The following is a 13,013-nucleotide window of genomic DNA, read 5'->3' as shown; positions in this document are numbered from 1 at the left end:
GGGCCTGAGCCCGGCTCCCACGTGGACGGCAGCCTGCCCGGGGCCAGCCTCGGGGAGAAGAAGGAGCTGGCCAAGCGGAGCTTCTCCAGCCAGAGACCCCTGGTGGACCGGCAGAGCCGGAAGCTGGAGCTGGGAGGGTTTGGGGAGAAGGCTGTTAGGCCAGGCGGTGGTGACACCTCTCCCCATTATGAGAGCCAGCAGAGTGGGACGCCTTTGAAAGCCAAAAGGTAAAACAAAACAAAATCCGGGTCCTTTTGTTGCTTGTTCTGTGATCGAGCCGGTGTTGCGAGCGGCGCTCCATGCATGCGTGTCCCGCCGTGTGTCGGGCCGCCCCGCACCCGAGGGGCTGCCGCAGCCCTGGTGTGTGAGCGTCTCCCTTGCTCGCCCCTGCACCGTTTGTCTGCTTCCTGTGGCGTTTTGTTGTTGTGGCTTGAAAACTAAAACCAAAACCAGAGTCCCCGCCCCAGTGGTCCTCTTATGTGGCACCTGTCCCTTACGTGGCCTTGGGATTCCCCTGTGGGGCCACCGCAGCCAGGTGCCTCCCCGAGGCGGCTCCTCCCAACAGCAAGATGGTCTGGGACCTTTGGGCACTGCCACTGTGCATGATAAGACAGGCAGTAGCGCAGGGAATGGGCAGCCTGAGGCCTGTGAGCGGCTGGCCTGGGATGGGAGGCTGTGATACGGATGCCCCAGCTCAGTGCCCGCGGGCTGCCCAGGATCAGGAAAGGGACCTGAGCATGCGGAGTTGCTCCCACTTGCCCCTGCTCAGATTCGGGGCAGAGCCTGGGGTGACTTCCCCGAAAGGGAGCACAGGGCGTGCGGATTCTTGGGGTGTCCGTGAGTCTAGCTTCCCAGGACTCAGGTGCTGAGGCCTGGCTTTGCCTCTGACTTCTGCCCCAAGGCCTGGTGGTGGCCGCGGCCAGGGCGTCTGCTGGTCAGTGTTGTGACAGGAGGGCACCCTGCAGCTCTGTCCTTTGTGGAGTCCTGTCGAGCTTGGCTCACAGTGGGAAGGCAGAGTACTGAGCCCTGGCAGGGGCCGCCCCGTGGTCTGCCCGGGACGCACTGCTGCCGGGAGTGGCTTCCATGGTGTGTGCTGTGTGCTTAGGTGGTTTTCCCGTTCCTTCCCCAGCCGCAGTCGCTTCTGAGCTAACGAGGTCCCCTTCCCTTCCAGGACCCCCGACGAGGCCTTGCCAGGCCACAGCAGTCACTACGCCCTGGAGCGGGCTGCCCATGCCACCGCTGACGTCCCCGAAGCCGCCTGTGAGAAGGCAGAGGAGGCCACCCTGGCTGCTCAGAGGGTGGGCGAGCAGGGGGAGGCGATGAAGCAGTTCGACCTGAACTATGGAAGTGAGTCTGTTGCCTCGCATCTTCGGGGGAGGGAGCCGAGCGGGGGGAAATGGGGCCTCGCCCTGCAGGCTGCCAAGTCTGCCCTCTCACTGTGTCTGACCCTCGGAGGGAGGCCCTGGGCCTTGTTCCGGGACACAGAGATGGGCAAAACAGGTGCGACCCCTGCACTGGTGTTTCTCACAGTTTGCCAAACCCCTTAACTGCCCTACAGTGCACGCCCCCACCCCCTATTGTAAAGATGGGAACCCGAGGCCCAGAGGCTGAGTGGCTGTCCCAGGGCCACATGGCTAATTGGGAGCAGAGCTGGGACTGGTGTCTCTATTTCCAGAGACTTTTCCGGGCCGTAGTGTCACTTGGGGCTCTTGGGTTTGCGTTGACGGTTTGTTAGGGCGCGTGAGAGGGTGTGGAATCCCAGCTCATTCTGTAGACACGGTGAGCTCCACGGCTCCTGGGAGGTACCAGCCAGGCACTGCCCGGCCTTTGGAGCTGAGCTGCCCCAAGATGTCAGGTGCCTGTGGGGCTGGGTTCTTCTTGGCTTCCGATGAGTGGAACACCATCCCTTCCCGTGAACTCTTGGTTCAGGTTCCATCCTCGAGAACTGTGGGGCCAGCCCCGGGGAGGAGACAGAGGTGGGCTCCATGGTGGGCGAAGGCTTCATCGAAATCCTGACCAAGAAGCAGCGCCGCCTGCTGGAGGAGGAGAGGAGGAAGAAGGAGCAAGCTGCGCAGGTGAGGAGCGCGAGGGAGGAGGAGTAGGGTGGCGGGTGGCGGGTGGCGCCAGCGGTGCGGGGAACCACAGCCAGGAGGCTCCGGAGTTCTGAATGGAGCCCAGGATGGGAGGGAGGAGGGAGGAGTGTACCTCAAACACCGCCCGCAGTGGATGACCCCTTCCCTGTTCTCAAAGAGGGACTATCCGGTGACAGCAGCTGGAGCCCAGCGGCCGCGGTACAGATGGCCTCCTCCCCCTGTGCCCATGGGATCCTGTGCTCACATGGCGCCCGTGGGGCAGTGCACACTGTCCTGTTGTCTGATTCATCGCAGTCACTGGCTGTGAGCCCTTGCCAGGCGTGGCATTAACACTCACTCGTGGTTGAGGTCTTGAGAGACGAGCGTCCCAGCACCGCTGGGGCGAGTTCTCTTGGTTCTGATGCCCCCAGAGACGTTTGCTGGGAGAATGTCACGTGCCGGACCTTTTGCATGGCCTCTACCACCTTTCTTTCCTTAGGTGCCTGTCAAAGGTCGGGGCCTTGCCTCCCGCATTCCTCCTCGGTTTGCGAAAAAGCAGAACAACTTGGGCCTGGAGCAAGGCGATGTGCCCGTGCCGGGCAGCAGCCTGGGCACCGAGATCTGGGAGAGCAGTGGCCAGGGTAAGAGCTGGGGTGCCTGGGCCTAGATGCTTAGCTCCTGACTGTTCTCTTTTTAGGGAACATCTGCTTTCAGGACTGGGAATGTGGGCGGGGCGTAACCTGCTCCGGTGTTAGCCCCACCTTAGCCCATGGGTGGCTGTCGCCCCGGAGCAGGTGTAGACTTTCCCTGCCTGGCAGTTGCTGGAAGAGCAAAGCGTTCCCTGAGTCTGGAGACCTGGAGACGGGTTGGCCCCGCCCCCGTCGCCGGGCACTCGAGCCGACCTGGCTCCCTTTGCCCACGGCACTTACCTTTCCTATTAGGTGTAGAGGAGCGAGGAATAGCTGCCAGGAGGGGCGCCAGGGCCGGGGCTTTGTGACCTGTGCACTGGCCTTTCCCAGCCCGGGAGGAGGGCTCTGTCAGCCCCCGAGGCTCTCTGACTGGTGGACCTTGCTCTTTAGAAAATTTGTTCCCCTGAACTTTTAAAAAAATCTATATTCAACGCTCTTTTTCTAATAACTTTAAAAACATAAAACCATCTTAATCAGTGGTTCTCAAACTTGGCTGCCCATTAGAATCACCTGGGAATCTTTTTAAAATCCTGATTTCTGGGCCTCATCCTCCGGAAATTCTGTGTCTTTGTTATGGGGTGGGGCCACAACATTAGTAACAAATAAACAGAATTTCCGGAGGATGAGGCCCAGAAATCAGGATTTTTAAGATTCCCAGGTGATTCTAATGTGTAGCCAAGGTTGAGAACCACTGATCTTAATGGAACCAGTTCCTCTTGAATGCCCACTTTGGACAGGATGGCCTCTACCATCCTGCAGGGAACACAGAACAAGGCACGTAGCCCTCCCCGGGGAGCGTGGAGAAGTCACCCACAGCCAGTTGTGTGACACAGCACAGCCCAGGCTTTCAGGGTGAGGACTCGCCCTCAGGGATCCTGGGCTGGGGCCTGGACTTGCAGTTGTGCCGCGTGGCCTGTCCCTTTGCAGAACGAGGCTGGGAAGGACTCGGCTCTGATGGCAAGAGCCCGGCCTCTCGGAAATACTGATGTCAGACAGTGGGTGGTGTGTGACAGGTGCGTCATAGTGAGCAAGTCCGGGGACACCTGTCCCGGAGCCCGGAGCGGGCTTCTGTCGTCAGACCGCGGTCCGGGCGATCTGAAGGTCACACGTGAAGTCGTGTGGCAGGCACGGGGCCATGGCTGCTGTTGGCGTCTCGGTGGCGGCGTGGGCCTTGCGGGACTGGCAGCAGCTCCCACTGGTAGAAACAAATAGTTGGCCTGAGTGAAGTCTGCCTGAGGCTGCTGGGCAGGGGGTGACGCTCAGACCAGCTCCCCAGTATCAGCTGCTCCCTGGCGTGTGGGCGGGGGCGCGAGGGCCGCAAGGACCTGGGTTTGCGTACGCCATGCCTGTGCTCGCCTTGGCAGCCTCCTGCTCCTTTCTGATGCCCTGATTCTCTGCTTCCTCCTCCGGCAGCCCTGCCCGTTCAGGCCTCAACCAGCGACTCCTGGACCAAAGCCGCCACGGCCTTCAACAGCTCCGAGCCCGGCTCCGCCGAGGTGAGTGCGCTGTGTGCTCACAGGCCGGGGGTGCCGGCCGCCCGCGTGGCTGCCTGGCCTGGGCTTCTCCGACCTGCGGCCCACGCCCTCCCTCAGCCGCAGTGGTTAACCCTGGACCAGAGGCCATTTCCTCCGGCCCCGGCTGGTGGCTGGACTACAGCCTCGTTTCTGACCTCCGGGAGGTGCCTGTGTGAGAGGGAGGAAGAAAGGGGGTTACCCACCCCTTGTAGGGGAGCAGTCGGGGCTCTCCTTCAAACCGGGAGCGGTGGTCACTCCGTTTGGTTTGGGTCACAAGAGAGATGCGTGTGACCGTCCTGGCCGAGGGCCCACTGGAGGTGGGGGTCTGGAGGTTCGGGCAGGGGTGCCTTTGGCCACATCCCTGTAGCTGTTGGGTCAGGTCCCATCGCGGGACAAGACTGCACACAGGCAGGCAGCGTGGGGAGCCTGGGGGTCAGGGCTCTAACCCGTTTGGTGCCTTGCACAGCAGGGCTTTAAGAGCAGCCAGGGAGACAGTGGTGTGGACTTGAGCGCCGAGTCTCGGGAGTCGTCTGCGACCTCGTCGCAGCGCAGCTCGCCCTATGGCACTCTGAAACCAGAGGAGATGAGCGGGTCCAACCTGGAGCCCAAGGCTGACGGCCATAAGGAGCCGGCTCAGAAGCAACCCGAGCAAAAGGTAACCTGGAGTCCCTCTTGCAGAGCCGGGCCTGGGCAGAAGGGCTCGTTGTCTCGTCTTCTGCCCGATTCCCGTGCGTAGAAGGTCATCTAGTCTGTGTTTCAGCTGCTCTGCTTTCCCATCAAGGATTCGGAACAAGGCTCAGCACAGAGCAAGGAGCACAGACCAGGACCCATCGGCAACGAGCGCTCCCTGAAGAACAGAAAGGGCTCCGAGGCGGCCGAGCGCCTGCCGGGCGCCGCCGTCCCACCGGTCAACGGGGTGGAGATTCACGTGGACTCCGTGCTCCCGGTGCCGCCCATCGAATTTGGAGTCAGTCCAAAAGTGAGGCTTTGGTTTCTTTCCTTTCTCCTTCATTTTTTTTGTACTTGGAGGGGAAGGAGGGCTTAGACAGGTTGTCTCCTAGAAGGAGCAGGGGGTGAGCTGAGCGGCACCGGGGAGCGTGCGGGTGAGCGTGGACGGAGGTGCTAGTGGGCTGCCCCCTAGATGCCCTGCTGAAGCCAGCCGGTTCTCAGGCTGAGCGGGCGGCAGTCTTCATGGTCTCTGTCGGGTGGGGCAGTGGGCACAGCAGGAGCGAGGATGAGAGGCAGCACCCTTCCCTCCTGTGCCGTTGGGGAGCATGCGGCCATGTTGCTTGCGTGGTGGGTTTTTAGAGGCGCTGAGACATGTCTCTGCCGCAAGGTGAGCCAGGATCTCCTGGTCTCTGTCCCCTTTTTCCAGGACTCCGACTTCAGCTTGCCGCCGGGGTCTGCCCCTGGCCCCGCGGGGAATCCAGTGGTGAAGCTCCAGGACGCCCTGGCTAGTAACGTGAGTGTGCTTCCTTGCCAGCCCTGGCCCCGCGCTGCTCGGCCGTGGGGTCAGGCAGACCTGGGTTTGAGTCATGACATAATTTCTAGCTGCTTACTATCTTCCACTAGTTATTTGAATGTTCTCCACCCAGTTTTGTGACCTTAAAATGGGGCAGTGTGTTTCCCAAGGTCTGGTTTGGGTAGCATGCTTCGATTCTCTGTTCTTCCAAGTTCCGTGGTCATGTTTGAGATGCTGGGTGAACCACGCTTCGGACTGAGCTCCCGGGGCCCACAGCATGCTGAGGGCACCGCCCAGCGCAGCAGGAGTGGCCAGCAGGCATCGCTGAGCCTCTGTCACAGCCACCTGGTCCTCAGCCTCCTGGAGGTCTCCACGCCTGCATGCCGGCAGCCAGTCGTTACGTTGCTGGCACATGCCCATCCCTGCTAGAGGGCTCTGGGGGGTGTGGGGGCTCTCCTGGGCCTCTGTCAAGGGAAGCCACAAAGGCAGCTCTTTGGAGAAGATAAACTGGTCTCAGCTGCTGGCAGCTTCATCTTGCGGCCTTAGGTGCACACGACCACCTCTGAAGGGCATTTTGACACGTCTCCCTTCCTCTGCCTGGTTGTCCCATGGCTTCCTGTCTCCTCCAGGCTGGGCTGACACAGAGCATTCCCATCCTGCGGCGAGATCACCACATCCAGAGGGCCATCGGCCTCTCCCAGATGTCCTTCCCCACGGCCGACCTCACTCTGAAGGTAACACCAGTCCTGATCGCAGCAAGGCCCACGCGGGGCCCTGGCTTGTGAGGAGGTGGGAGCGGGCAGCCCCACCCACTGCCACTGCCTCTCCCTGGTCGTGTTCATCCCTCTCCTTCCCTTGCTTCCACAGATGGAGTCTGCGCGGAAGGCTTGGGAAAACTCGCCCAGCTTGCCGGAGCAGAGCTCTCCGGGAGGCCCTGGCTCGGGCATCCAGCCCCCGTCCTCTGTGGGAGCCTCCAGTGGGGCCAACTACAGCTCCTTCGGCGGCGTCTCCATGCCGCCCATGCCTGTGGCCTCCGTAGCGCCTTCTCTCCCAGGTATCGGCCTGAGCCGCCTCGTGCACTCCGACAGACGCGTGGGGCTGGCAGCCCTGAACCCACCGACCATGACTGCGGGAGTCTGTGCAAGTGGGAGTCGGGCTGCCACTAGGCTGGGCGATCCCAGCTTCCCACGCTGCAGACGGCTTGCACTGGCTTCTGCTTCCTTGAGGCTCATGGTCCCGGCTCCTGAGGGAGGAGCGAGCTGAGATGGGCTTTGAGTTGGATCCAGGTTAATGGGGGTGGGGTCACTGCCAGTGAGCAGCTCAGCCCTGAGCCTCGGTCCATGCTCTGTAAAACCAGCCCGGGCGAGGATGGCGCTCCATGGGGTAGCCATGCCGACCAGAGGCTATACCTGGAATTGCTTGCCTATCAGCTGAATCCTCAGTCATGGACATGTTGTCCTTCCCACCAGCGTCCTGGTCGTGGTGTTGGTGCCCAAAGGGGGAGGGTGGGGATTTTGAGGTGCCAGCTGCCGAGGTCTCAGTGATGGAATCCCAATAGATCCTTCTGACCCTCCACTGTGGACTCAATAGCAGGGAGATGAAGAGGAACTTGGCTGAGAGACCGAGGCAGCTGCATGCAGTGGGCACGAGGGGTGTGGGCAGGGTGGGCACAGCGTGTCCCCTGAGAGTCCTCGGCAGCAGCGAGACCTGATCCTGTTCTGCCTCCGTGGATTCTGTCTGCAGGCAGCCACCTGCCTCCTCTGTACCTGGATGGGCACGTGTTTGCCAGTCAGCCCCGGCTGGTTCCTCAGACCATCCCGCAGCAGCAGCCTTACCAGCAGGTGATGGCGCGGGCCGGGTGGCGGGGGCGGGGCGGGGTCAGAGTCCATGTTTCTTCTTTTTCTGAATCCCTCGCGAGTCATGCCCCGCACCTGCGTGTCCGGCAGCCAGTCAGTGTGTGGGGACGAGTAAACGAGGCGAGAAGTGGGGCTCAGTGCTCCAGACTCTGCGTAGTTTTCCTGCGAGTTCTCTCTGGGTCCTGGCCGGGGCTAGCTGAAACGGAATTCTCTTTGGTGATCAGGTATCCTTCTGATGAAGAGCAGCAAGGCCTAGCCTCCCAGGCATGGATGCGTTAGAAAGAGGTAGTTTTAGAACGAGCAGGCGTTCGTTTTTATGCGGCACCGGCATCGTTTCCGTGCTGCAGGGGATGCTTTCTGGACGTCGGACCTGGCGCGGGGCCGGACCTTGCGGGCGCAGACTGGCACCAGGCTCCCCGCGGAGGGGCTGCTCCGAGCAGATTCGGGCAGAGGGCAGAGGACTCGGCCTGTCCTGACCTCAAACGTGTTCTTAAACATGACCTTGTGCCATCGTGCACGGTGTTGGTCTTCACGGAACTGGGTCATACTGCATGTGTTCTGTATGTGGTTGTCCACGCGCCCTCGCGTGAGCGCCACCTCAGTGCGTGGAGCTAGGGAGTGTCTGACGCGTAGAGCAACAGCGCAGGAAGGAGGTGCTGGGACTGGCACGTGGGGCGGGTTCCAGCCGTGTGCGGAGGGGAAGGGAAGAGCAGCTCGGAGGGCCCCGCAGTGACCTGCCGGCTTCCCCACAGGCTGCCGCTGCCCAGCAGATCCCCATTTCCCTTCACACGTCTCTGCAGGCGTCAGCCCAGCTGGGGCTGCGGGGCGGGCTCCCCGTCTCCCAGTCACAGGAGATCTTCAGCTCCTTGCAGCCCTTCAGGTGAGACGGGGGCGAGGGCTGGCGGCCCACAGGCGGAGCTCAGGCCTTGGCAGCCTGCGCACTTGTTCCCGTGTTCTCCTTGGGGTGAGGGTGTGGTGGTCCCTTACAGTTCGTTCTTCACTGTGTGCCCGCGGGGCTGTGGGCCTGCCCCCACGCCCCTGCCCACGCCTCCAGCTGCCCTTGCTGTCTCACGTCCAGTGCTTTTGGCATCGCATGGGTTTCCTGCGTTTTGTGTGTTTGTCCCTTCGTTTAATCCAGTGATGCCCAAACTGTGATCCCTAGACCAGCAACATAGGCACCATCCAGGGGGCTATTCTGAACGTCGAGGGGTAGGGGCAGCAGTTTTTGCAAGCTCGCTGGGTTCTCATGCGGGCACTCCCACACCTGCCCTGGTATCGTCTGGCTTTTGCAGGTCGCAGGTGTACATGCACCCCAGCCTGTCCCCGCCCAGCACCATGATCCTCTCTGGAGGCACCGCCCTGAAGCCTCCGTACTCGGCGTTCCCCGGCATGCAGCCCTTGGAGCTCGTGAAGCCCCCGTCGGGCTCCCCCTACCAGCCCATGAGCGGAAGCCAAGCCCTGGTCTACGAGGGCCAGCTCAGCCAGGCGGCCGGGCTGGGTGCCTCCCAGATGCTGGACTCCCAGCTCCCCCAGGTCAGGAGCCAGTCCCTCCCCCGACTGCTTTTCCCTCGCCTGCCTCTCGGTGTGCTGACTGGCTGCTGTAGCTGGAACCAGGTCACATGCTCAGCCCCTTCTGAGGGATCCCATCACCTCTGTGTCGTTGCCCCCTCTCGCCCCTCCCCCCCGCGTCTGTGGGGCTGGAGGTGAAGTGGTGATGCTTCCCGTTCTCCCTGGTCTCTGGACCTAAACTCATCCACTGGCTGCCCACGTCTCTGCTTCAATATCTATATCTCACCGCATCTCAACCAACTTGTTCAGACATCGGGTCCAAAATATGATTTTCTCCCTGGTCCTTGAGGTGGTCCAGGCCGCATCACCCCCTCTGGGCCTTCAGCAGGTCTGTCGGCTCTGCATCTGGAAAGTATTCGGAGGCCAGCCGGTCCTCGTCTCTGCACCCCTCCCTGCCCAGGCCTCTGCAGGAACTCCCGCCCCCTCCCTTTAAAACAGGTGTTGTACGCAGACGGGGCCTGGGTCCTAGAGGCTCTGGCTGCCACGTGTCTCGGTGATGCAATCCCAATAGATCCTTCTGACCCTCCACTGTGGACTCACCAGCAGGGAGATGAAGAGGAAAGGAACTGAGAGACAGCGTGGCCCCCCTGCCCCTCCTCTCGCCCCCCTGGCCCAGACATTCAAAGTGGTCGCTTCGGCCTTGCAGTTGCTTCTCTTTCACAACGTGCTTGTGCTTCAGAGCTTCCAGGAGGCTCCAGTTCGGTTCCAAGAACCCTGACACCGAGCCTTGTCCTCTGACCTTAGAGGGAGGCAGTGGCGGGCTGGCCCGGTGCTGCACGGAGCGGGCGAGGAAGCCTCCCGGCCTTGCTGCTCTCACCTGGGACCTGATCCACATGGACGTCCCCCCCGAGCCTCTCTGGCCCTCCCTAGCTTTTCTCCCACCACCCCCCCGCACACGCGCACACGCGCACACACACACGCACACACACCACACACGGGCTGCTGCCCGCTCTCTGCACTCTTGCACCGGCGCTGTGTCCAGCATGGCACCGCCCTTCCCTCCTGGCTCTGGGTCTGACAGTGTCCTGGCGCTTCCCCGCACAGTGTGCGTTCAGCAAGCCTTTGCTGGGTGGGAGCGGGGAGGGCTGGAGCACACACGCCCTTTGCACCGGGAGAGGAGCCCCACCCGCCGGGTGGCACTGGCCAGCTGCTGCCGCCTCGCCCCGTGCTGCTTCCTCACTACCCACTGTGCCAGCGGCAGGCCTGCCCCCACCGCCGAGTGTGAAGGCCGGGGTCCCTGCGGCTCTGAGGGAAAGCGAGTCTCCCCACTGCAGGAAGGCCTCGCTGCGACTTGAAATAACCTGAGTCTGCTGTGTGCTTGCTCTTGGGCGTGAGTGTGAACAGTGGTTCGTGACTTCCTCCCCCACCACCACTCCCTTTCCTGACTGCCCCTATTGTCAGCAGCTGACGATGCCACTGCCCGGCTCCCAGCTGCCTTTGCCACGCTACGGCTCCGGACAGCAGCCCCTGCTCCTGCCCCAGTCCATCCAGCTGCCTCAGGGGCAGAGCCTCTCGGTGGGGGCCCCTCGCAGAATTCTTCCGCCCGGGTCCCAGCCTTCGGTCCTCAACACCAGCAGAGAGGTGAGCGCGACTCCATCCTGCTGGGGTCCTGGGAGGGTCTCACCAACCCTCCGGTCAGCCAGACACCACTGCTGTGGCACGACAGCCAGGGTCTGGGGCGCAGCCTCTTGCCTTCCCATGGCCAGTGCCCCTGGTTAGTGTGCAAGCTGGCCGTGGAGATGAGCTCAGGTGGCCCACGCGGGAAGGAGGTGTGTCAGTCCATGCCTAGTCCCTGTGTGGGCACGGGAGCACCTGAGGGGCCAGTTCGGGTGCCGGTCCTGGAGCCCCAGGTAGAGGATGGCTGGGGCTGGAGCCCAGGGCCCAGACCCCACGGCTCTGCTGAGGGTTCCTCCTCAGGGCAGAGACGGCCAGGCAGCACCCGTGGTGGTGCTCAGCCCCTTAAAGGGGAATAAGACCTCGAGCCTCGATTCCTTTAAAAGCTGCCTCTCTATCCAGAACTCCTCCTGGGTCTTCCTGGGCCCCCTCGGCTGTGCGCAGGGTGGTTCAGCGAGGGCCAGGCTGTCTCCCGGCCACCAACCAGCAACCTTTGCTTCCGGTCTGCAGTCCTCTCAGATGGAGATGAAGGGCTTCCACTTTGCCGACAGTAAACCGAATGTTCCTTCAGGAGGCTCTGGGCAGTCACCACAGACCTACAGGTAAGGGACCGGTGGGTGCTGAGGGCCCGGGAGGGCGGCACAGGGCACCGAGGCCGGGTCCCCTCGTAAGCCCGCGTGTCACCAAGATATTTGTCATCACTGGGAGCTCAGGGACTGGGTTTTGTTTTTAACCCTCATCCCATGCTCTGCATTGGGAGAACTGGCTGGGAAGGCGGGGAAAGGAACTGCTATGTTGTCAGTGTCGGGCTGACCCTGCCTGCACACAGCTTTCTCACCAGCTTCTGGAACAGGCGTCAGTGGCCACGAAGGCACAGCCCTGGGCGGGAGGACCTTCCTCCCCAGGACCTGGTGCTGCTGGGCCGTGGGCCTGGCTACCCAGGACGAGCTGCACCTTTTTGCTTCCTCTGCGCCCGTCTCTGCCTCCAGCACCAGTCCCAGGGCCCTGAGCTGGATCAGAGCTGGCCCCGTATGAATTGTCTGTTCAATTACTTGGGTTGCAAAGGCAGCAAAGCTCTGGGTCTGCCAACTCTCTCACCCCAGGGAGCGCGTGTGGAGTTGGGAAGACAGCATGCCCGGCTTCGGGCCCAGGGTCAGTGCAGTCGACTCTTGTTATGTGTGGGAAACGCCTGGGAACCGTCCTGTTGGTAAATGAGTCAGACAGACGTGCAGCTGGCAGTGCCCTGGGAGAGGCCAGTGGAGGCTCCAGCCCCACCAGGACCTCTGGCCCGGCGCTCGGCCCGCTGCTCCTGGAGTGTGAGGCCTCCACTCCGGCCCCTGCCGCTTCCTTCCATCCTTCCAGCAGCATTTCCAGAGAGAGGGATTTTTGTGAATCTCCCCCATTTCATCATTTCTGTTCTTATTTTCACTCTCTTGGCTTCATTTATTTTTGCTAGTTCGCTTTATTGTCCGATCATATTTTTCACGTGGGCCAGAGCAACAGAACTATTAGAAAACTGTGTGGACAGCAGCACAGAGCCATGTGTACATGGAGGGAAGGAGGGGCGTGGAGTGTGAACAGGTGCTCAGTCTCCCTGGGCAAACCCAGGGAACGGACCCGCCTGAACAAGAGCTGCGTGCGCCCACCGTGTGGGAGTGGCGGCCGCTGCCCTGGGGAGACTTTAGGAGCCCTTGTTGTGCAGGTGTTTTCATGGGGGCTGGGAACATGGTATGTTTTTATAGAGAAGCATTTCCCACTTTTTCTGGAAACGACTTCTGAGGCGTGTCCCACCACACAGGCTCCCCGCTCTGGTCCTTGGGGTGCTGTGTGCAAGACGGCTCTTCGGGAGCCGTGCTCCTGGGCACAGCCCGCTGTCTGGAGTCCTGGTGAACTCTGCACACAGCGCTTCGCACACTTCCACCATGAAATCATTTTTTCAGCAGCACCTAATTACCCTTAGTGGGAACACACTTAGAAAGGTGTTCTACGGTGTCGTTCCTTTTGGTGTCTCCCCCCGCCAGAAAGGGAAGACTAGAAAACTACTGGGCGCAATTCCTAGGTTTAGAGACCTTTCATCTGGCCATAGAGTCACGTTGGTCCAGACCCTCCAAGCCCTGAGAGACTCTTGCTCCTCCTGTCCGTCCATCTGTCTGGTCAGTCTCTGTCCGCAGCGGCGACCTCGATCTCCCCCCCTGGGTGCCTCTCCCTGAGCTGCGTTGGAGGTGCCGGCGACTGAG

At 61.7% G+C, this 13,013-nt stretch overlaps 1 protein-coding gene across 5 annotated transcripts in view; it reads left to right on the top strand.

Annotated features, from left to right (window-relative positions):
- The window catches only part of PRRC2B (proline rich coiled-coil 2B), a 42,534-nt gene that overhangs the window by 25,993 nt on the left and 3,528 nt on the right, over positions 1-13,013 (top strand). For 4 of the 5 annotated variants that reach the window (XM_015567905.1, XM_015567903.1, XM_015567901.1 and 1 more), the window contains 14 exons: positions 1,172-1,347; positions 1,930-2,075; positions 2,572-2,713; positions 4,175-4,257; positions 4,742-4,930; positions 5,057-5,254; positions 5,651-5,737; positions 6,367-6,471; positions 6,605-6,791; positions 7,481-7,578; positions 8,346-8,473; positions 8,886-9,126; positions 10,567-10,743; positions 11,287-11,378. In XM_015567905.1, the coding sequence (XP_015423391.1) occupies positions 1,172-1,347; positions 1,930-2,075; positions 2,572-2,713; positions 4,175-4,257; positions 4,742-4,930; positions 5,057-5,254; positions 5,651-5,737; positions 6,367-6,471; positions 6,605-6,791; positions 7,481-7,578; positions 8,346-8,473; positions 8,886-9,126; positions 10,567-10,743; positions 11,287-11,378 (2,049 nt within the window). The remainder of the gene's footprint in view (positions 1-1,171; positions 1,348-1,929; positions 2,076-2,571; positions 2,714-4,174; positions 4,258-4,741; positions 4,931-5,056; positions 5,255-5,650; positions 5,738-6,366; positions 6,472-6,604; positions 6,792-7,480; positions 7,579-8,345; positions 8,474-8,885; positions 9,127-10,566; positions 10,744-11,286; positions 11,379-13,013) is intronic. The other variant, XM_015567898.1, reaches the window with a different exon arrangement.

This window comes from Myotis davidii, unplaced genomic scaffold (genome assembly GCF_000327345.1).
Source record: "Myotis davidii unplaced genomic scaffold, ASM32734v1 scaffold651, whole genome shotgun sequence".
Taxonomy (NCBI): Eukaryota; Metazoa; Chordata; class Mammalia; order Chiroptera; family Vespertilionidae; genus Myotis; species Myotis davidii.
The sequence above is the reverse complement of the archived record's forward strand: the minus strand, read 5'-3'. Positions and strand labels throughout refer to the sequence as shown.